Source organism: Barbus barbus (genome assembly GCF_936440315.1).
Source record: "Barbus barbus genome assembly, chromosome: 19".
Classification (NCBI taxonomy): domain Eukaryota; kingdom Metazoa; phylum Chordata; class Actinopteri; order Cypriniformes; family Cyprinidae; genus Barbus; species Barbus barbus.
In genome coordinates, this window is record NC_136747.1 from 17,191,981 (window position 1) to 17,215,149 (window position 23,169).

General features: G+C 37.3%; 1 protein-coding gene across 1 annotated transcript; it reads left to right on the forward strand.

Annotated features, from left to right (window-relative positions):
• Positions 1-255: 255 nt before the first annotated feature.
• On the forward strand, positions 256-23,152 carry LOC306885648 (ankyrin repeat and IBR domain-containing protein 1-like). Its single transcript, XM_079442317.1, has 21 exons — positions 256-488; positions 3,188-3,467; positions 6,442-6,742; positions 6,946-7,128; positions 8,027-8,144; positions 8,918-9,123; positions 9,236-9,324; positions 11,748-11,892; positions 12,210-12,370; positions 13,691-13,779; positions 13,918-14,048; positions 15,290-15,424; positions 15,680-15,766; positions 15,869-15,935; positions 16,066-16,211; positions 16,539-16,717; positions 17,133-17,184; positions 17,378-17,452; positions 18,536-18,656; positions 18,777-18,823; positions 19,610-23,152. The coding sequence occupies exons 2-21, from the start codon at positions 3,280-3,282 to the stop codon at positions 20,351-20,353; spliced, it is 3,264 nt and encodes a 1,087-aa protein (XP_079298443.1). The 5' UTR covers positions 256-488; positions 3,188-3,279; the 3' UTR covers positions 20,354-23,152.
• The last annotated feature ends 17 nt before the right edge of the window (positions 23,153-23,169 follow it).

The following is a 23,169-nucleotide window of genomic DNA, read 5'->3' on the forward strand; positions in this document are numbered from 1 at the left end:
TTTATTTTTATTTATTATTTTTAAGTTATTTATTTAGCCTATGTATTTCAGGTTTGTATTTTGCTGATGTATATAACATAGTTGTTTATTAAAAAAAAAAAAAAAGTAATAAAATTAATTTATTTACAAAGCTACTAGACTCGTTTCAAATGTTCAAGATACTGAGTGGACCTAGATAATATTATACTGTGCCTCATTCTTGTCGGTAGGTGGCAGTGAGTGGCTCTTAGACTCGGTCCTTCATCTACCGTTAACACCGCGAAGGAGACGCAGATTATTGTCCTATGAAATGAGAGCATGACCAGCAACACAGGAACGAGCACCACCCCTATGATTATACACTTCTTTATCATTTATTTTTATATAATCTCTGACATGATCGAAGGTCTGCCGTCCGATAACAATGTTGATCTAAGCTTTTGACAAGCAGCTTGTTCTGGTCATTTGATGTGCCAACGCTTAATGGATACATCCAAATCAGTGATGAGGTACGTGTGTGAATGTTTGTGTTGATCGCTCATGTCAACACGCCTTGGTGTCGAAATCTCCGCTTGACCAGCTTAGGAGTGTGGAAAATTAAAGCTCTGCTTTTGTCAAACATGTGTTTGTTGGTCGATGGCTTTAATGCAAGGGGTCTGTCAGTTATAGACCGGTACTGGTGAACTGAACTGATGATGCTGATTAGTTGTCAAAACATCCTTGAAAAACTACATGCAGAGGTTCAATAAGCGTTTGTTGAATGATCTGCCCAGTTTTATTCTTAGAGAATTGTTGGAAATGCTTCTTGAGAAATGTAGCTACCAGAGAGAAACCACTGAACACAAATGAGCAAGTCACAGAACTAGTATGCAGCGTTTATCTCCATGCTTTGTGATGGCTTACATGAAAATCAATCTTTTGTGTCTGTTAGAATATTACAAGCAACTGCTTTCTTTTTGACACCAGTAAACAATCTGTAAACAACGTCTGTAATGTGTTTTATGTGTTTAGCTTGTCACCATGTTGACGTTTTGTGTATTTTTAAAGGGGCAGTTCACTCAAAGAGAAGGTTATGTCATCGTTTATTCACCCTCATGCTGTTGCAAACCCGCATGACTTTCTTTCTTTCGAAGAACACAAAAGGAGATGTTGTGCAGCATGTTAGCCATTTGTTAAATATGCAGTGGGTCACACTTTACTGCTATCTACTAACAATATACATACTACTAGACTATGGATTTGCTATCTACATGTTGTTCTGGAAAATCCCCACAAGTTTGAGGTATGGATTGCTTTTAGGAGTAAGGATAGGGTTAAAAAAAGATTAAGGATTACTGTAGGGGTAAAGTTAAGCGTAACTACAAATGTTAATTTAATGAGAGTCCTTTAAATGTAATGACCATGAACCAACATGTGTGTATATTATAATTAGTATATACATAGTAGTTGAAGCCACCCGATATAAAGCGTAACCATGCTATGAAGGTGGATATTCTCTGAGACTGTCAGTCCTTCACATTTCTCATTTTGTCGTCCAAAGATAATAGTAAAGGTTTAGTACTGTCACTTTAAATGTCAGGTTACTGCATGCTGTTCTTGTCTGCCATGGCAATTAATTAGCCTGGAGTTTCAGACATTGTTAAAAGTGAAAATGGCAGATGAGGATCATCTTTTAACACAAAGCCTGCATTGTTTGAAAGTAGCCCACTGCCTGTAAAATAAATGCAAATGGAGTTTTTCCATTAATGGACACACAGTATGTTTAATGATTGAGCTCTAGTGTGGGGGAAGGTTGTGGAACAGAAACGTTTCCCTCTCTTTGTGTGCCTGCCAAGTGCTGCTCTTAATTAATCTGTTCTGCATTCTCAGACGTCCCACCTGAAAATGAGCCTTTCGACCACATGTTTATATATGAGTTCTAAAATGTGCTTTGTTTCTGATGTAACTCCACAGACATTTTTGTTGAATGCGAGTGAGATGTGAAATGATGCGGAAAAGAACAATACAGTATGACCTAAAAAAACCGGGTCGAACACCCAGCTCCCACTCACTCATGCCCGATCAGTGCACCTGCTGCCGCCCTCTACTCTCCCACAACCCTCTCAAGCAGATTTATTAGAGCATGATATGATGCATACTGGATTGTTTTGCTGATGAAACGTTATAGATCCCTTAGGTCATGTAACCTTTTAAAAAGGTTTCTTTTTTTAGTGCACTCATACTTTTTTTTTTTTTTTTATCAAAAATAGGCACAGCCATTTTATCTGATGTAAATGTTTAGAAAAAATGGGTAACGATAAGATCAGATAAGGACACCTGTGCAAGATTGTTATTTGCACAATATGGTCATATGCAAATTAGCATTTTGTCAAGCAGACTGTTTTTTTTTTGTTTTTTTTACGTTAGGGATTTCCATAAAATAGTTATGCGAGTTGGATGGTAGCTTGTTTATTTTTCGCACAAGAGCACAGTAGCGTGTATGGGTGTGATATTCAAATCTGAACTGTATAATTATTAACGGTTTAATATGTTACAAAGCAGAGCATGTTTGTGTTGCTTTTCCACTGTTTTTCTATGTCAACATATGGTAGATGGATGTGTTTGACCATTGAGAGCATCTTTTACAGTGTCTTGCACATGACACCGCTTTCTAAAAACTCAGTGCTCAAGTCAAAAGTTACATTTTTTTAAAATGCTCCTCAAGACCTTCATACTATCCTAAGTTTCAATAGCCCAAAATTAAGCCATTTGTTGGTTGAATTCAAAGAAATGTGTAAACACGTGGGCAATATCAAAACAAGTGCAAACCCAACAGTCAATTTCATTGATCGGCGGTGTCACCTGTAAAGAAATGTTTAGACTTTATAGATTAGTTTCAGAGTCCAGAACGATTATTGATGGATCTGATCTGTCTTATTTTTGTGCAAGATATTTAGCTTTTCCAGTTGAAATGCTTGTGGTAAATTTACACCTCAGATTTAAGCCTAACACTATTTTTGAGTCAAGCTTTGAGGGGAAGGTAATGGACTAGTGATGGGCATAGAGATTATTTATCACATTAGGAGCAAAACCTGATTTTTTGGTGTCAAATTTTTTTAAAGAGATTGCAATATGGTGATGTTGATTTTCCACATTGATTTTACATTCCGTGATGTAACACAGTGGATAACAGATTCCAGACAATGTGATCGTGTTGATGTGTTTACAGGACTTGCGGTATGCGACCCATCCACTCTCACGCTGGCTGAGTGCTGAAAACTTAATGTGGGCCGCTCTGCGGCTCCCACCATAGCTCCTACCATGGGGAATACCGCCACCAAGTTTCGTAAAGCACTTATCAGTGGAGACGAAGTCCTGGCTTGCCAGCTTTATGAGAGCAACCCCCAATTTAAAGAGGCTCTGGAGCCCAACGCATCTTATGGGGAGCCCTATCAACACAACACACCCCTGCACTATGCCTCACGCCATGCCATGACACGCCTCATCAGGTAGGAACCGGTGAATGATTGGGCACTCAAAAACAAGCATTATCCTCTACTGATCATGTTGCGGTTGAAACAAGTGGCAGTAAAAATATAAGTTTTGCTGTGTGTTTTTTTTTTTTTATGAGACTTTTTTCAAAAACTTGCTGACCCCAAACTTCTGAACAGTATTGTATGCGTCACGGCAAAACATATGAACACATTTAGCCTAATTTTAATATGTATCCTAACAAAGAAAAGTAAGATTGTTAGACTTTTATTGATGTAATGGGAAAATCCAGACAGCACAGCAGCATTTTTAGAGGTTTGTTGCTTCAGGGAGAACAAAAAAACAAACACTGAATAACCTTCCCATGTTGGCCCCTAACAGACAGGACCTAAAGCAAATATGCATGGAATGGGAAGCTTATGTGGAGCCCGAGGTGTTTTTATGCGATGCAAGGTTATTTTTGCATGGTTGTTCAATTCCATTGCTTGGTATTTGAGTCAAGACCACTTGCAGCCATGAAGCCAACTCTGACTTCGTGTTGTTAATGCACCCCTCTGAGAAAATGGTTGGTAATTACCAGCTTGGACAGCTAGCTACCGAGGGCTCTCTGTCCCTCCTCTTTCCTTTTCACGCTCCTCTTTTCATTTTACAGCATGTTGGAGCACACTACTAGTAACCTCAATGATTTCACAGCCTGATTGCTTCTCATTCTGATACATCAAGTTTATTGTAAAAGGCAGAATATAAGTTGATCTGTATAGTGTCATATCTTTACCTTTGACCATGATTTCTAGCCCACATTGTAGCTTATTCTGGTGTAATGGACAGAAAAAGAGCATCTGATTGACATTTAAAAGTGACCTACATGTTAAGTGTTCTCCTGTGCTGGTTATATGCAGATTTACAGATCATACCACAAAAAATAAGCTTGAACTGAAAGTTTGTACAGCACAGAGGGTTGTTTCCAGGCAGACTTTACCTCGAAGTTGCTTAAAATCAGCCAGTCAAATTAGAGCTTGCAAGGTCAAAAAATGCTATTCTACACATGTCCTAGTTGAAAACAAAGATGTTGACAACTTGACAAAACTACAAACATCCTAGCTAGAACCACCACCCAAGCTGTAACGGCCAGTTTGAAGTGGTTATTTACCGAAAAGCTAATACCAGAGTTCTGTATTTTGTAACTGGACTTTTGATTTACTTTGTGGCTGCTACTGATTCTTGGAAAAACAGCCTGCCAGTCTAGACTACACCCAGAATGTTTGAAGCCAAATGTGGCCAAATGCAACGTACTCTGGCATCTGGCCTAACGTATGTATACCCTTTGTGTGGTCTTGTTTTTATAATGATCAAACTTTAATCAGCTAGCATACAGCAGAACAAAGTACAAGATGTCTTTCACCTGTTTGTCTAGATATTATCCTTGGATGTTGGTGTCATTCCACCGTAAATGCTTGGCTTTGCATTTCATGATGTGGTTACAGCATTATTGCACTGATGTTCTATTGTTACATCTCAGTAGATTTAACAGTCATGTAGTTAACAGGTGTCCATGTCAATTTCATGGTAGTTCAACCAGTCTTTCTGGCCTCTCAGGTGCAGTTGCAGTTGGAGAGCAGGGTTAGGGGAATGCTGGGAGTTAGAGCTGTTGTTTTCAGCTGCATCAACTAATAAACTCAGATTGCCAGATTCACATCACAGACTTCCCAGAACAACTCGCTGAGTCATTTCCACTGAAAGGCATTAAAGCCTGCTGAATGCAACTTCTAAATTCAATCTTAAAGCTGATAAGGTTGTACATTTTTCTGAGTCCATTCTATGGTGTATTTCAAACCTGTTGTCAATTACTTTGAAGCTCCCACATTTAATCGCCTGAAAATGATATTAGTCTTCCTAATTATCTCCAGGCAGGGAGACATCGAGGGCTCCAGCTGTATTGAACTGTCATGCCATTTTTATTGTTAATATTGTTATGATCCTAACTCACCCTCATATATTATGAAATTTTGAGATGCCGCCACTAGCTTTCCTTTATTGCTTGAAGCAATATCTATGAGAAGAATACAAAGGTCATCTTTACATACCGCCTGTGGTGTTTTAATTAGACTTATAAAATCAATATATAAGACACTTCTAGTCTTGGATGCTGATTGGGCAATACAACATGGCATAAACCACGAAGTGTTAACCGTTATGGTGCAAAACCTTGGCACCCTTAAGGCTCTGAGCATGCAAAATCAACCAGTGTTGATAACTGGATGTCATTCTATTCAACTCATTGTTCAACGCAGAAATAAGCTATTTCCTGTGAATGAACTTCTGATGCCTTTGCTATTATAGGTAAGTAAATGGAAGAATAACAGTGCAGTAAACAGTAAAAATGTTGTTTTTGTTTTCATCCATATTTTTGCTACTGTGTTTATGACTATAAATTAAATAAATAATAAATAGTTATAATAATAAATTAAAATGGTATGATAACCAATCATGGTTTGCAATATCGAGATGCATATTGGACTGTTTTCGTACAGCTAAAATAACTGGAAGCCTCACACATTCAAGTTAAAAATGTATGTGCCTGCCTTACTTAGTTTTTCAGGCCTTAAAAAGTCATGAGCTCTAATAAAATCTTAATCCCTGAAATGTTCTATAGTTCATATACATTTTTCTAATTATGATCATCTAATTTCAGGAGATGCTGCTTTTGTGTAGAGCTTTTTGTGTAGCTTGTATAAGCTATAGTGATGCCTGATTTTTAAATGATTTGTTCTTTTTAGTCTGTTTTCAATGAACAAGATGAAGCTATTTACGGATCAGTCTAAATGATTCATTAAAGAATCAAGTCTAAATCAAAATGAATATGTACAAAAACTACTCTAAGCTACAGTTTTTTTTGCATTTAGTTTCATAACATTTACTGTTTGTGTTTTGCTGTTGTAATTTGTATTCTTAAATGTAATTCTGATTTACAGTCGAGTTCCTATTCTGCAGGTCTTTCCTTTTCTCCAAAGATGGCAACCCCAACAAGTGCAACGTTCACAATGAGACTGCGTTGCACCTGCTGTGCATGGGCCCGCAGATCCTTCTGAGTGAGGGGGCGCTGCAGCCGCGGATCAGCCGGCCCCAGGAGGATGAACAGAAGCGGGCTGAGTGCCTCCAGATGATCCTGCAGTGGACCGGAGCCAAGCTGGACCAGGGCGAGTATGAGAGAGCCAATGTCAATGCCACCGACAACAAAAAGAGCACCTGCCTGCACTACGCGGCGGCGGCTGGCATGAAGAACTGTGTTGAGGTAACAAGATTGTTTTTTTTTTTCTTATGTAGTTCAGGCCTTGTGTATGTATTTATTGTATTTTCAATTGATTAAATGCAAAGCCTCAGTTCAGATTCAGCTCTGTTAGACTGTTTAGCGTTCGGCCAAACTCCATGACCATGCAAGATTGCTTTTCTGGTTTCACTGTAGGACTAACTAAGGGTTAGTCTTGTGTTTTACAGTTATTAGTGAAGAAAAATGCAGATTTGTTCGTGGAGAACGAGGACAGGGAGACGCCGTGTGACTGTGCAGAGAAACAGCATCACAAGGAGCTGGCGCTCAGTCTGGAGTCTCAGATGGTCTTTTCTCAGGATGCTGGAGCTCAGGAGATAGAAGCAGAGTATGCTGCCCTCGACCGACGAGAGGTATGGCTGTGTTAAAAACTGTTTTCTGAATTTAGATGTTTAAGCATTTATTTTTTATAAAGTAGTAAATATATAAATAAATTACATACAGTGCCTCTAAGTGCCATTTGAAATTTTCTTCTAAAATTAGCATTTTTATCAGACTCCTATGTGTATATTCAGCAATTTCAAATGATGAGAAATGCTCATTTTTAAAGAGAATTTGAGATGGCACTTAGAGGCTTTTGCATCTAAGTCTTTTTAAAAAAAAAGAAATTAATTTTTATTCAGCAGGGATGCATTATATTGCTCCAAAATGACAGGAAATACATTTATAATGTTACAAAAGAGTTTCATTTCAAATAAATGTTCTTTTGAACTTTCTTATAATATATCTTCCTTTTTTAATATATCTTCCTGTGCAAGTTTTTCTCAGCAAATATTGATTTATGCAGTTATTTGCAAGTTATGTAATAGCATATCTTGTAATTAACTTAATTATATTGTTCTGTTTGTTAAATTTGTTAATCAATTCATAGCCCAAAATATAATATAGGCAGAGGTTTGCAGGCCTACAAATGGAGAAACTAACTTTGACTGTGCGTGTAAGAGTACACCGTTATTTCATTAGTCATAGCTGTGTGCTGAGGAAGTGAGCTCAAGATAAATCATAACTTGGTAATGTCATGTCAAAGGATAGGGCACCAGTTGAAAGAGGATAGACCCAACTGCCAGCAGCAGACTCATGATTGCTTCGTTTTGCTGCTCCAGACAGGCTGAGCAATATAGAAATTTAAAAGGAAAACCTTTATTAGTTCTCTTTCCATCACTTCTCCATTTACACCCTCTTTCCTATACACTTTTCATCTTTATCCCTCTCTCTCCCAAACCTGTCATTCTCTCTTCTTTTTCTCTCCAGCCATATGAGGGATTGACACTGCAAGACTTGCGTCGGTTGAAAGACATGTTGATAGTGGAGACGGCGGATATGCTGCAGGCTCCTCTCTTCACAGCTGAGGCCCTGCTGCGAGCTCACGGTATGAATTTACTGCAGCAAACAATTCCACTCAGCCAATGATATCACTGGGTGTATATGCTACATTTTGTTTTACAATAATTGACATCACAAGTGAATCCTGTGGTAGTTGGGTAAAATCTTTTAGATTTTGTGAACACATAAAAAGTCTCTGACTTAATAGTCTTACTGTGCTCAAATACTTTAGAGTACGTGCAATATGTATAAATATCCCTCTACCATAGTTTTGCTGCAGTACGTATTTGTATAACATTAAAGATGAAAAGGTAATATATTGCAGAGGGCTGTCACTGTGCCAACTGGTCCATTTGATCAATTAAAGAAATGTGCCATATTTGGCCAATATCCAGGATCCTTTATTCTTGAAGATATTACAAGCAAAAGGGTTTGGCTCGTCTTCATTACTGGGCAAACCAGAACATTCCATGCTTAATCTTTACTGAAGTATTTGGCACAAATTTCACATTCAACATTCAAAGAGATGGAAGGTGGTTTCAGTATTTTTTCGAAAAGTGACATTGCAAATTGCAGAATTCTCTTAGAATATTATATAGCTGGCAACTGCTGCATGTCCTAAACAGGCGCTATGCAACCAGGTTCCTGTTCACACTTATTTTGCAAGAGGGACTCAGGAACATTTTTACAGTTTTTATTAAAACTTTATTTAAACATTGTGTTGGACAATGGTTGCCTTCTAGTAAAAAATGTTTAGAAACACTGCATTAGAGGAACTTATTAATGTCAGTACGTTTAAACCACCTTTTTGCTAAACAGATTGGGACAGGGAAAAACTTCTAGAAGACTGGATGTCTAATGCGGAGGACTGCTGCCAGCGCTCAGGTGTTCAGATGCCAACTCCCCCACCGAGTGGCTACAATGCTTGGGACACTCTGCCTTCTCCTAGAACCCCGAGAACAACTCGCTCCTCTGTCACCTCCCCTGATGAGATCAGCCTGTCTCCTACTGATGGCCTTGCCCTGGTTAGATTAATCGCCATGCATGACGTTATGATCCACGTTCTTTATCATTCAATGTACAAATACTAAAAAGAATATTGACACAGTCTGTTCAATGTTCCTTATGCCCATGTAGTGTGGGATTTGCATGTGCAACATATCTGTGTTTGAGGACCCTGTGGATATGTCGTGTGGGCACGAGTTCTGCAGGGCATGCTGGGAAGGGTAAGGAATGAAATATAAGTTTTGTTTAATGCACAAGATCAGATCATATCAGATATTTTAATAATGCATCCATTACAGGTAACTACTTGCACCAAGTCTGGTGTCAGTGAGATTCTTTTTTTTTTTTAAATACAGTGGGGAAAAAAATGATTTGATCCCCTGCTGATTTTGTACGTTTGCCCACTGATAAAGTAATGATCAGTCTATAATTTTAATGGTATGTTTATTTTAACAGTGAGATACAGAATAACAACAAAAAAATGCATTTAAAAAAATTTATAAATTGATTTGCATTTTAATGAGTCAAATAAGTATTTGATCCCCTATCAATCAGCAAGATTTCTGGCTCCCAGGTGTCTTTTATACATCTAAGGAGCTGAGATTAGAAGCACTCTCTTAAAGAGATTGCTCCTAATCTCAGTTTGTTACCTGTAGAAAAGACACCTGTCCCCAGAAACAATCAATCAGATTCCAAACTCTCCACCACGGCCAAGACCAAAGAGCTGTCCAAGGATGTCAGGGACAAGATTGTAGACCTACACAAGGCTGGAATGGGCTACAAGACCATCTCCAGGCAGCTTGTTGAGAAGGTGACAACAGTTGGTGCGATTATTCGCAAATGGAAGAGAAACAAAATAACTGTCAATCTCCCTCGATCTGGGGCTCCATGCAAGATCTCACCTCGTGGAGTTTCAATGATCATGAGAACGGTGAGGAATCAGCCCAGAACTACATGGAAGGATCTTGTCAATGATCTCAAGGCAGCTTGGACCATAGTCACCAAGAAAACAATTGGTACAGACTACGCCGAGAAGGACTGATATCCTGCAGCGCCTGCAAGGTCCCCCTGTTCAAGAAAGCACATGTACAGGCCCGTCTGAAGTTTGCAATGAACATCTGAATGATGGGTGAAAGTGTTGTGGTCAGATGAGAACAAATTGAGCTCTTTGGCATCCACTCAACTTGTCGTGTTTGGAGGAGGAGGAAAGCTGCCTATGACCATGGAGGTGGAAACATTATGCTTTGGGGGTGTTTTTCTGCTAAGGGGACAGGACAACTGCACCGCATCAAAGGGACGATGGACATTGAAAATGGGTCGTGGATGGGTATTCCAGCATGACAATAACCCAAAACACACGGCCAAGGCAACAAAGGAGTGGCTCAAGAAGAAGCACATTAAGGTCCTGGAGTGGCCTAGCCAGTCTCCAGGCCTTAATCCCATAGAAAATCTGTAGAGTAACCCTTGAAGGTTCGAGTTGCCAAACGTCAGCCTTGAAACCTTAATGACTTGGAGAAGATCTGCAAAGTGGAGTGGGACAAAATCCCTCCTGAGATGTGTGCAAACCTGGTGGCCAACTACAAGAAACCTCTGACCTCTGTGATTGCCAACAAGGGTTTTGCCACCAAGTACTAAGTCATGTTTTGCGAAGGGGTCAACTACTTATTTGACTCATTAAAATGCAAATCAATTTATAACTTTTTTTTAAAAATGTTTTTCTGGATTTTTGTTGTTGTTGTTGTTCTGTCTCTCACTGTTCAAATAAACCTACCATTAAAATTATAGAGTGATAATTTCTTTGTCAGTGGGCAAACATACAAAATCAGCAGGAGATCAAATACCCCCCCCCCCCCCCCCACTGTACATGCATTAATTTGACAAGAATGCATTAAATTGATCATTAGTGACGGTAAAGAAATTGGTAACATTACAAAAGATTTCAAATTGAAATAAACATGGATGTTTTCAACTTTTTATTCATCAAAAAATCCTGAACAAAATCCATCTCGGTTTCCACAAAACATTTTGTAGCACAACTCCTTTCAGAAAAGTTTCTTGAGTGCAAAATCAGCATATTGAATGATTTCTGAAGGACCATGTGACACTGAAGACTAGAGTAAAGATGCTGAAAATTCAACGTTGCTATCACAGGAATAAATTACATTTAAAATATTAAAATAGCATCTAGAAAAGTTGTTTTCAGTTATAACAAATATAATACTGTTATAATACTGTTTTTTGATCAAATAAATATGGCCTTGGAAAGCATAAGAAATTTCACATTTGGAAATATTTCAGACTCCAAACGGTAGTGTATGTACTGGAATAAGTTTCTAAATGGAATAGCTATAATATCAAATATATTGTTTTTTATACTTGTAGTTATTGAATATTTCAGATAGGTATTTTACCATTACCTGTTTGTTTATAGCATTTGCAATGCTTCATGTGATGAGTAGTTCTTTCCCTCAAAAAAAAAACTTTTGATGTTTTATGACATTTTTAAAATCCTGTGGATAAAATGAATAGGAAAATCCACATCAGCTAAAAAAAAACAAAAAAACATCCATATCCAGCACTATATTGCTGGTTGTTTATGATCCATGTATTCACAGTCTTTGAACACTGTTTGTCTGGATGTCAGGTTTTTGAATCTGAAGATCCAAGAAGGGGAAGCGCATAACATCTTTTGCCCTGCTTACGACTGCTTCCAGCTGGTTCCTGTGGAGGTCATTGAAAGTGTTGTCTCCCGAGAGATGGATAAGCGCTACCTGCTGTTTGACATTAAGGTACAATTGCAGCTCACAAAGCACCAGAAACCATTTCAAAGCTGCCGTTTTATTTTTCTTATCATAGACTGTCTGACGTTGGCTTTGAATCAAATGCTGACAGCATCCTGCTGTTGGTTGAGTTTATGCCAGTGTTTGTTTGAGCAAAAAAAAGCTTTGGTAAACACGTGCTCAGAAGTCAACTGTTTGATTGTTGGGTAAATATCACATCTATTTGATTTGGTTGATTTACAGATTAAAATTGGTTTTGGATATTGGGTCATTTACGTCATCCAAAACAAAGAGGAAGTTTAAACACATTTCTTTTCCATCATCAGGCTTTTGTGGATAATAATCCTGCCATTCGCTGGTGCCCCGTAGCCAGATGTGAAAGAGCCGTACGACTGACTAGGCCAGGCCCTGGAGCCTCTGACTCTCTGAGCTTCCCCTTGCTCAAAGCCCCCGCTGTAGACTGTGGCAAAGGCCATCTCTTCTGCTGGTACGTTAACCAGCTGTTTCCTTTATTTACACACTCAGAAAAAAAGGTGCAAAGCTGTGTCTGGGGTACAACAGCTAAAAAGTACATCTCAAAAATGATCTCTAAATATCTAAATTTCTAATCTCTAAATTATACATATTAGTACTCAAAAATCAAAAGATTTGATAATTGTGAGTTTTTTTAATGCTTGACAGTATTTTAATATCAGTTGAGTACATTTCTTTTTCCCTTGCATTACTAATAATATGTCTTTGCATTTTTTTGAGTTTTGAAATGCCTATTATAATGTGTGGTGATTTGATTCTCATTACTGTAATACAATCATTTATTTTTGCAAAATGCAGTAAAACACTTAAAAACAAAATAAAGATATTAATATTAAAGATATATATATATATATATATATATATATATATATATATATATATAAAGATAAAGATATATATATGTGTGTGTGTTGTGTGTATATGTGTGTGTATGTGTGTGTGTATGAGGCGCCACGTAGGATTTAAATCAAACTTCGCTTATCAATACATACATAAAACACGTGCATACACCTATAAATTACTCACGTATACGTGTATACTATTGGATGTTCTAGATATATATATATATATATATATGAAATACACGTGCACACTAATATGAAATCCGTACCAATACATATTATGTTAGTAATGAATGCATATACACTTGTGAATAACTTGCGTATACATATAAACTTGACGCATGCATGCACTTGTAGACACTCGCTAATACATACAAACACGATCCATGCATATACACCCACAACAACACACGCACATACATATAAACTCGCTGCATGCAGACACCTATACATACTCACATATACATATAAACTTGATCCATGCATATACACCTATAAACACTCGGACATGCATATAAACTCGATGCCCGCATACACGTGTATATATGTATATGCAAGTGATTTCATATGAGGATGTGCTTGAACTTTTCAGTGTAAACGGAAGGCATTTCAGTGTAAAAGGAAGCAGCGGCACTTCCGGCGGGACATTTGAAAATGCTTAATGTGGCTTAATGCATTAAAACAGTGTTTTTAAAAGACCAAACTCAATAAACACATTATTTATAAAGCATACGATGTATAGACAAGCAGATGAGTCCAGAATAAGAAGGTAACGTGTTTCATTACGCTTAAAGCGTTTTCCTCCCATAAGGAAACCGCTACTCTGATACAGTCATGTTCCTTAGAGGTTTCATGAGATCACCATCTTAACGTTCATCCTGGAAAATGCCATCAAAGCATTATTCATGTTTATCTCTCGGGTTTCTTCTCAGGGAGTGTCTTGGTGATGCTCATGAACCTTGTGACTGCGAGACATGGAAGATGTGGCTGCAGAAAGTGTCTGAAATGAAGCCTGAAGAATGTAGGAGCTCCAAACTTTTCAATCTGCACCTTTGCTTAATATATGCACCTTCACCTGTTCCTTTATTTAATGTATGTTCATGATATACAACTTGCTGCTGTAGGTTTTAATATTGAGCTCCTCTCTGTCTCTGAACAGTGGCTGGTGTGAGTGAAGCCTATGAAGATGCTGCCAACTGCCTGTGGCTACTCACCAATTCTAAACCTTGTGCCAACTGCAAATCCCCCATCCAGAAAAATGAAGGCTGTAATCACATGCAGTGCGCGAAGGTCAGTACAGAATGGTGTATGTGGACAAAAAAGACAGTCATTCGAATGTCAGCCCGCTAAATTGTGACTGTCTGATGATTATCAGCTGATACATAGTGGACTAATGAGGTCAAATGTTCAAAAATGTATTCTATCAGTGAAGAAGTTGGTAATCACATATGTATGGCACATTTATTAAGAACCAATTTTTAGCTCCAGAAACATTTTTACCCTATGAGGGCATTTGATTTTAACTATAAAAAAAGGAGGGCATCCATTGATGTTAAAAACGTCAATTTAATCAATTAATTGAAAGTAAATAAAGTTTAATTAAGATTTAATATTTTTTTATAAATAGATTTTACTTGCAGTTTTGTGATGTTCAGTACAGCAGCAAGATATATTGCTTTTAAAAAAAATTCACACAATTTCTCAATTAATTTTGAGTAAATTGCATTTTCAACACAATATGACCAGCTTTTTTATTTATAGGAAATAATATTGTTATAAGAAATATCAGCACTGTTAGAAAACTGCCTGTCCAATCAAATGAAAGGACTGCAATATAATTAGTATTCAACAGATAAAAAAATTCAAATCAAATTTGACAATTGTCATTTTTAGAGCATTTGAATTCTAAGCTAAAGCACAGGATTTAAATGAGCACTTGCATACTATTTGTGCTATAATGTACAAAATAATGTAAAGTCGCCATTATAAAATCTCTAACAGACTTCATATGAGTGTGTTTGTATGTGTTTGACCCTGACACAAGATGCATGTGTGATGCAAAGCGGCCCTTTGACGTCAGAGGCAGGTGTTTGAACAAAGGCAGTGTGGAGGCCATAGCCTCACTGTTATTTTCTTAATGAAGGCTTAACTAAGGCTATGAGTGACAGGCGCAGGGCAGGGGGAAGGGGAAGCTATTTACACCACCAGCACGTGACGTCGTGGAGGAAAGGCAACGTCACACGCTCACAAAACAAATGTTGAATTTGCTCCCGTGCCTGGGTGACTATATACGTACGTGTAAAGGGTCTTGTACTACTTGCTTCATGGTCGTACACTCTTTTCGTTGATTAACACGCATGCCGATTGGAATTTCTTGCTGGTTTATGTTATTGATAAAAAGGAAGGGAAGACAGTTGGAATGTATGAGAGCAGTTGGAATTGATTGTATAATTCAAAACAATTTCTAGTGCTTGCATACGTATTTGATTAGTTCTGTTTTGCTCTCCTTTCTCATCTGGATCTCTTTCCAGTGCAAGTATGATTTCTGCTGGATTTGTCTTGAGGAATGGAAGAAACACAGCTCCTCTACCGGAGGATACTATCGCTGCACGCGCTACGAGCTCATCCAACAGGTGGAGGAACAGTCCAAGGAGATGACTGTGGAGGTACTCACGCCTAAAATGAGTTTACACACATGGCAGCCATTCAAGAAATGCATTTACTTGGATCTTTTGTGATTTGTTTGTGCACTACTGTGAATGGGGCTAGTCAATAGCACTTCACATTTACTTTCCAGGCTCATATTTCTCATGTGTAAAAAGTAACAAAACATGTTCTGTGCTTTTGTTCCGAGTTTACGTGTTATGAGCTTGAATTTCCATCATGAAGTTACTCTTGCTTTTATGAATGTGTCCTCGCAGGCAGAAAAAAAGCACAAGAGTTTTCAGGAACTTGACCGTTTTATGCATTATTATACACGATACAAGAATCATGAACACAGTTACCAGGTGGGAATATTTCTGTAATGAATGTCTTAAAAACGTTCCAGTTGAGTGATTGGCTCACTATTTGTTGTCAGTCATTCATCAAAGGTGCTTCTTTTAAATTAGTTAGAAGAACGACTCCTGAAAACCGCCAAAGAAAAGATGGAGCAACTAAGCAAAGCTTTCATTGGAAGTGAGTGGAACATAATTTACATCTACCACTGTACATGACTTTAGTTTTAAGTGTGATAGTATGTTCTAATAAACTGGTGTATTTTACATCAAATAAATATGTAAAAATGTCAATATATCTCTTTTTCAAGGGGAAGGAGTCCCACCTGACACCACTTTCATTGAGGATGGTGTGCATGAACTTCTCAAGACCCGACGCATCCTTAAGTGCTCTTATCCGTATAGTTTCTTCTTGGAGCCCAAAAGCACAAAGAAAGAAATATTTGAACTTATGCAGGTAGTGAGATCGATATCTATTCACCTCTTACATTTACATTACATTTACATTTATTCATTTAGCTGACGCTTTTATCCAAAGCGACTTACAATTGCTATATATGTCAGAGGTCGCACGCCTCTGGAGCAACTACGGGTTAAGTGTCTTGCTCAGGGACACATTGGTGTCTCACAGTGGATTCGAACCCGGGTCTCTCACACCAAAGGCATATGTCTTATCCACTGCGCCATCACCACCTTAAGAGAAACAACGCAGTGTGATTGGTTTCCATTTAACATTTTCTAGCACAATATGCAGATGCGTTTAATCTTTCTCCAACATACACAGACTGATTTAGAGATGGTCACCGAAGACCTTGCTCAGAAGGTGAATAGGCCTTACCTCCGCACCCCTCGCCATAAGATCATCAGTGCCACGTATCTGGTGCAGCAGAAGAAACGGGAGTTCTTGGCTTCTGTGGCTCGAGGTGTCGCCCCAAACGATTCTCCCGAGGCTCCCCGCCGCAGGTAAATCCTTGTGCTGCCATTTACACCATTTTTATCAGGTTATCATTTTTGCTAGTGTACTAGTGCAGTATAATAGTATACATTTTGAAAATAAAAGTATTTTATAAGTAAGATCTCCCTGCAGTTTTCTGCTGAAATGTAGTATAAGCTCTGTGGTTTAATGTTTGACAGCAAAGAAATTAAGACATCCATAAGTATTCATATTTTCTATTATGTTAAATAAGTGTATTGTTATCATTAAATGGTATTAGTACTAAAGGAAACAACAACTTATTGTATGGTCATATTGCATCTTGTTGAAGAACACTATGATGGTGTTATAATACATTGATATTACTTTGTACCATGTTCAAAATATATTATACTAACAGAAATAAAACCCTACAGCCACAGAACTTTTTTCCTCTTTTTGCAGTTTTGCTGGTGGGACGTGGGATTGGGAGTATCTTGGATTTGCCTCTCCTGAGGTACTACTGAATTACTGCTCCTGTGTTTATATTTTTTCTGTTTTAACTAACCTCTGCTATTGCAAAGCTCACACAGCCAGCCAGAGTTGTAACTGACTAGACTGACTCTCTGCGATGTCCTTGTAATAATGTAGGAGAGTTGTGTGTTGTTGTAAAGTACTAGCAGTCACCGAATCTCATTCTGTGTCCAAAGATGGTGAGGAATCACCCAGTACGGGGATCAAATGCACAGCGTGAGAGCAATTACAATGCAGGAGGCCTGCCGCAGGTACTGCTGAAGACAAAATAACAAAACATTCTTACATTAACAAAATTTGGTGCAGCATCGATTTTATAGTCATTCATATGTCCAGTATCACATAATATATATGATGCTGTCAGAATAAATGTAATCTGGTGTTTAGCTGTTAAGGCTGGTCATCTCCTGGAATATTCCAGATTAAAGACTATGCCGTTACTTAGTCTACATGCTTAAATAAACCAGAATTCCTGTCCTGTGGTCAACTTCACCGTTCTTGAAATGTGGACACTGTTGTAGGTTGCTTTGTTATGCATTCAGTTTGCCTGTGCAAATAATCTGCATTCAGTCTTTATAACAAATGCTAAATTATTATAATATTAGCTTTTTAATATATATTTATATTTGTTTCTTAAATTTTTAATGCCTAAATACAGTGTCCTGGAAAAGGATTTGGACACTCAGTTATTCATAAAGTATGAATTATTTTGCGACGGATAATTACACATTAAACTAAGAGTCATCTGCAAACAAATGGTGCTGAACATATTTTCTCAAAACAAACATCAGCCTTCTAAACTTGTTTTTTTTTTTTTTTTCAATGACTTTTAAAAAACAAATAAGGCTGTCAGTCTTGCAGAATAACCACCGGTGTAGTTCATTGTATTTACCATGAACATGTACTACTACATTTGAACTAAAGCGTTACAACCAGAAAATATCCAAATACTTGCAGTAGTTAAGTTTTTTTTTTTTTTTTTTTTAATTCTAAAACAATTTGCTTAAAGTGTTTTAAAATAAAACTGTGGTTAGACATTTTGTTATATAATTACAAGCAATTAATTTTTAAGTGTGACTTGAGTGTCCAAATATGTTGTAGGGCCACTCTATTTTATTTTAATCCATATTAGTAGTAAGGATTAGAGACGCAGGATACAGTTTTAAAATAATCATTTCATTAACTCTTTTATTAACTGCTTGTAATATTGAAGTCAATCAGTATTCTTGCGAGAGTGTCCATTTTTTTTAAGGATCTATCCGTTACTTAATTACTGCTCCTTGACAACAAGTCATGTATTTTTGCTATTAAACTGAGGTTGATGGTTACTGCAGGAATACTCAGATTTCCAGTACAGACGGAGACACAGGCAGAGGCGTAGAGGAGACCTTCTCAGACTGCACAGCCTCCGCAGTAACACCCCTGAACCACATGACTCCAATGACAACACTTTAGGTAAAGCTCCTGACCGAGATAGTGACCCCACATAAAGTTAGGATAGACATAACTGAAAGAGCTGCTTTATGTCGGTGTTACAGAGTTTGAAATTTCTGTATGTCCAATTTGTGTCTACAGAAACACATGAGGAGGGAGGCTATACACAAAGGCATGGGATCTCCACGGTGAATATACCATTTATATCTAAAGATTTTCTAACCTGATTAGGGCTGGAAAATTATTAATCGTGATTAATCGCATACAAAATAAAAGTTTGTTTACATACTATATGTGTTACATACTATATATATATTTATAATTGTATTTATTATTTGTTTAAGTCATATTTTTGTATTTTGAATAAACTAATTTAGTTACTATTTCATATTTTTCATTTTTGTCATTTACTATAAAATGGCATCTAAATTTAGTAAACAAAATTGCTAAATTAAACAAAATATTTCATACATTTTCATAAACCAGAAAACATTTTATATGCTATTTAAACATGAAACAACATTTAAAAACACACTGCCACTGAAAAGTTTGGGGTTGTTAGGATTTTTTTAATGTTTTTGTGAAAAAGTCTCTTATGCTCACCAAGGCTGCATTTATTTGATGAAAAGCATGGTAAAACAGTATTGTGAAATTTTACTGTATGCCAAAAACATTTCTTATTAATGTTAAAAACCGTTGTGCTGCCTAATATTTTTGTGGAAACTGTGATGCATTTTATTTTTTTATTTTTTTTCAGACTTTGATAATTGAAGGTTAAAAAGCAGCATTTATTTGAAACAGAAATCCTTAGTAACATTATTAATGTCTTAATGTCACTTTTTAATGCATGCTTGCTGAATAAAATTAATTTCTTTAAAAAGCATCTTACTGACCCACACATTTGAATGGTGGTTTAGCTAAAAAAATGAGTCAAAAAGCATATATTGAGAATTTGAACCCTTTTTATCCCTCAGGCACTTGGGTCTCTGGATGAAGATGACCCCAATATATTGTTGGCTATTCAGCTGTCCCTACAGGAGTCCGGGCTGGCCTTGGACCCTGAGCCTCAGGATGTGCTCAGTAACGATGCCACTGTAGGTGCCAGTGGTTCCTCTCTACCCGCTAGACTGGATTCTGCGCCCCATACCGTGGATCCCCCCCGAGCTTCCATGAGCAGCTCTGAGCTTCTGGAGCTGGGAGACAGCCTTATGAGACTGGGCAACATTACCAGCCACTATACACCCTTTAACATGAGTTCCTACCCTGATGCCTTGGGTAACGCCTTCAACCCTAGTGACCCAGACTGCCTGGACCCTTCCACCAATGCCAACCTGCTTGGCAACATTATGGCCTGGTTCCACGATATGAATCCACAGAGCATTGCACTGATTCCCTCAGCCACCTCAGATGCCAGTCCCGAGCCACCCGTTTTTGGAGAGGGACAACCTGCCAAAGCCCAGGACGAGGAGAATGAGGTGGGGAGTCCTGAGCAGGGTTCCCTATCACTAATGAAAGAGAGCGCAGATGTGTTGGCATCGCAGCTTTTGGAGCTAGAATGTGTGGATGATGCACAACCTCCTAAAGCAGAGCCGGACATGGAGGGTTCGGGCGGCAGTGTAGATGTCACTAGCGCAGTTTGTCCGGAGAGCAGTACTGATCGGGATGCGCAGGTAACCGACCTCTCCTTAGAGTGGGAGGAAGAAGTGCACCTAGTGTGAGGAAAAAGTCTAATTATGTTTACCAACTGAGTGCTCTTATTGTGCCAAAACACTAAATGAAAGCAGAATTGCTTGTTCAGAAATGGAGTAGAGTGAACCAGGTGCATTTGGCTTAGACAGGACTTGTCTTGGTTGTGTGTTACACCGCATCTGGTGGAAGAAACAAGAAATTGTGGTCAGATTCAAGCTGATGAAAGTAGATGAGAGAAGAGTGGGTCTCATTCATTAACCGTATTTGTGTGTATGAATTTTTTTGCACAGAAATCAAAATTCATTTATATCTTAGCACTTCGATTTTTTTTTTTTTTTTTTTCTACATTTAACAACATTTAGAACCAATTAAAACTGTATGTGTGTAAAAATCAGTCCTGGTGGCCTTAGAAACATGAAATGGTTTAAGCCGAAAAGTTTATACGGAATTGGAAATTTGAACAGCTGAGTGACCCAAAAATGATTTAGCATTAACAAATTACATGCATTTTAGATCTGGAATGGGTTCTGCATCAAAATCTGTTGTTAGGCCTATATAAAAGGTCTTTATTTTGTATTTAAAAGCAATTATATGGAGATGGTTAGAGCACTAATTATGCTAATTGATCATTTTAGGGATGTTTATGTAGAATAATCTGGATTCATTAACATTAGAAAGACAGTAAGAGCAAGTTTACATGCCTACCTGTTGAGAGTAATCGGGTGGAAATTGTATAAGAACCATTTCTGTGCGCATAAGAACATGGTTATATAAGTGAATGTTGCAAAGTATTAAACTCACAATGAAATGGAAGTAGTAACAGGTATTTTATTCCATATTGTGGAAAACAGTAATGAAATGGATATTTGGAAAATGAAAAAATGTTAGGTGGGGTCTTGGTTATATCCATTGTTGTTGATTGCAGTCGATTAAGAAAGAGGTGGGGTTTATGCGTGCTGAATGATTGGAGAAGTTAACATACATCATCATAGGTAAATCTGTCATTTTCACTGGAAGATCCACCTCGTTTAAGACTTAAAAGGTTTTAATTTCAATCCGAGCGAGGCCACTTTGGCCATCTCTTGAAATCTTTCTGTGGGTGCCATGAGAGAAAGCTCAAGCATCTGTATTAGATTGGAAAGTCATTCTTTCTTTTAAGTTCAAATGAACGGAAATTAAATGAATGAATTTTTGACATAGTTGTATCTTTCAGAAAAGGAAAAAGGAATGCTTATGTGCAGAAGAAAATACATGAAAGCATCAATCTAATGTTTCTTGGCTCTTACAGTTACAGTCAAACTGTGAAGCCACCATTAAGACTTGAACTTTTTGCCCTGTTTTGTTTTTAATTCTACATTTCTACTATTTAGCAATGCCAATTTGTTGCTTTATTTAAAAACACAAATGTTTAATTTGTCACATTTAATGCAAGTGCATATCGCACAATGCACATTTCATGTTAAAAATAAGGAGTGTTTTGAAATCTTCAAGCTGTTTGTTCTTCAACATATTGTCCTGCAGAAGACTTTGTTCGCTTCCAAAAGGTTTCAATTCATGTAAATTTACACTCCTGAAAATGTGAGGGTATTTTATTACCTTATCTATTGTGACTACTACACACAATACCTCTGATTATCCTGTGTTGTGTATTTCATTTGGGCTCATGAATAACGCATATATATGCATAAAGACACTTCACAGGTCTTCTGAAGCAATAGAGAGATAACAACAGTGCTTTTCCTTTTTCATTTGTGTGCCGAACTATGTATATGTCATATTACATAGAAATTAATTCTTTAACAACAAAAACAGTTATTTTGTCTCTTATTTTATGTATGGCATATGAGGCCAAATGAATCATCTGTTTACCAATTATCAAACCTTTGCAGAGGGCCAATCACATCCCTCACTGACGAAGCATTCTGTGCAGTAACCAAGAGGCTTTTCATGGAATTTTCTAGGTTAAATACAATTTAAGATTTATAGACCACATTTGTGGCATGCTATCGGTTACCACATCATCCCTTAGTTTGGAAAACAAAAGCAGTGTCTTTAAAATGTAACTCCAACACTGTTGATAGATTTCTATTACTGATACATAATCGTTGGAAGGTTTTAGATCTGGGGGAGATCTTTTTTCTTTAAGTTACTGTGCTCATCAGTGTGCCTTTTTGGACTTTTTCTTATTTATATACATGTTGCCTAATTATGTTAGTGTTTGCTGTGTCAATCAAATAGCTTACAATCAACGTTACATATTCATGAATTGCTAAAAATTCAATTTCTATATTCACTTGCTAAAAGTATGTTTTTTTTTTTTTTCCAGATTGAATAGTTTTTGGTTCATGTTGACAACAGCACCATGTTTTGTATTACACTGAGCAGGTTGCCATGTTTTGATGGTCTTTTATGACATTACAGATAGAAAGGTCTGTGGCCCTAGAGAGGTGTCTTTTATTGACATTGTTATAGATTTGGTGATTATAGCGGGTGTATTTAGGTTTGTTTGTTACCTTTTCTTTTCTTTTTTTCCAGAAAATTTTACATTGAAAGTGATGGCCAGTTTTTACAAATCTGACATTTGATTAAATCATCTTGTGTAGTAATGACCAGTTTTTACATCCGTTTTTCCGCTAACTTAGGTATTTATGGTGGTGGTATTTTATCTTTTTTTTTTTTTTTTTTTTTGTGAGGAAATGTGACCATTCACATTGCATTGTCATTTGCATTTTCATAGACTAAACTTGATACATTCCCAGTTTGTATGATGTGTAGCCAATAAACAGAAAGTATTGGTAAAGGTTTGCTCGATTAAAAGTTTAAAGTGCAGTCCTGTTTTATTGTG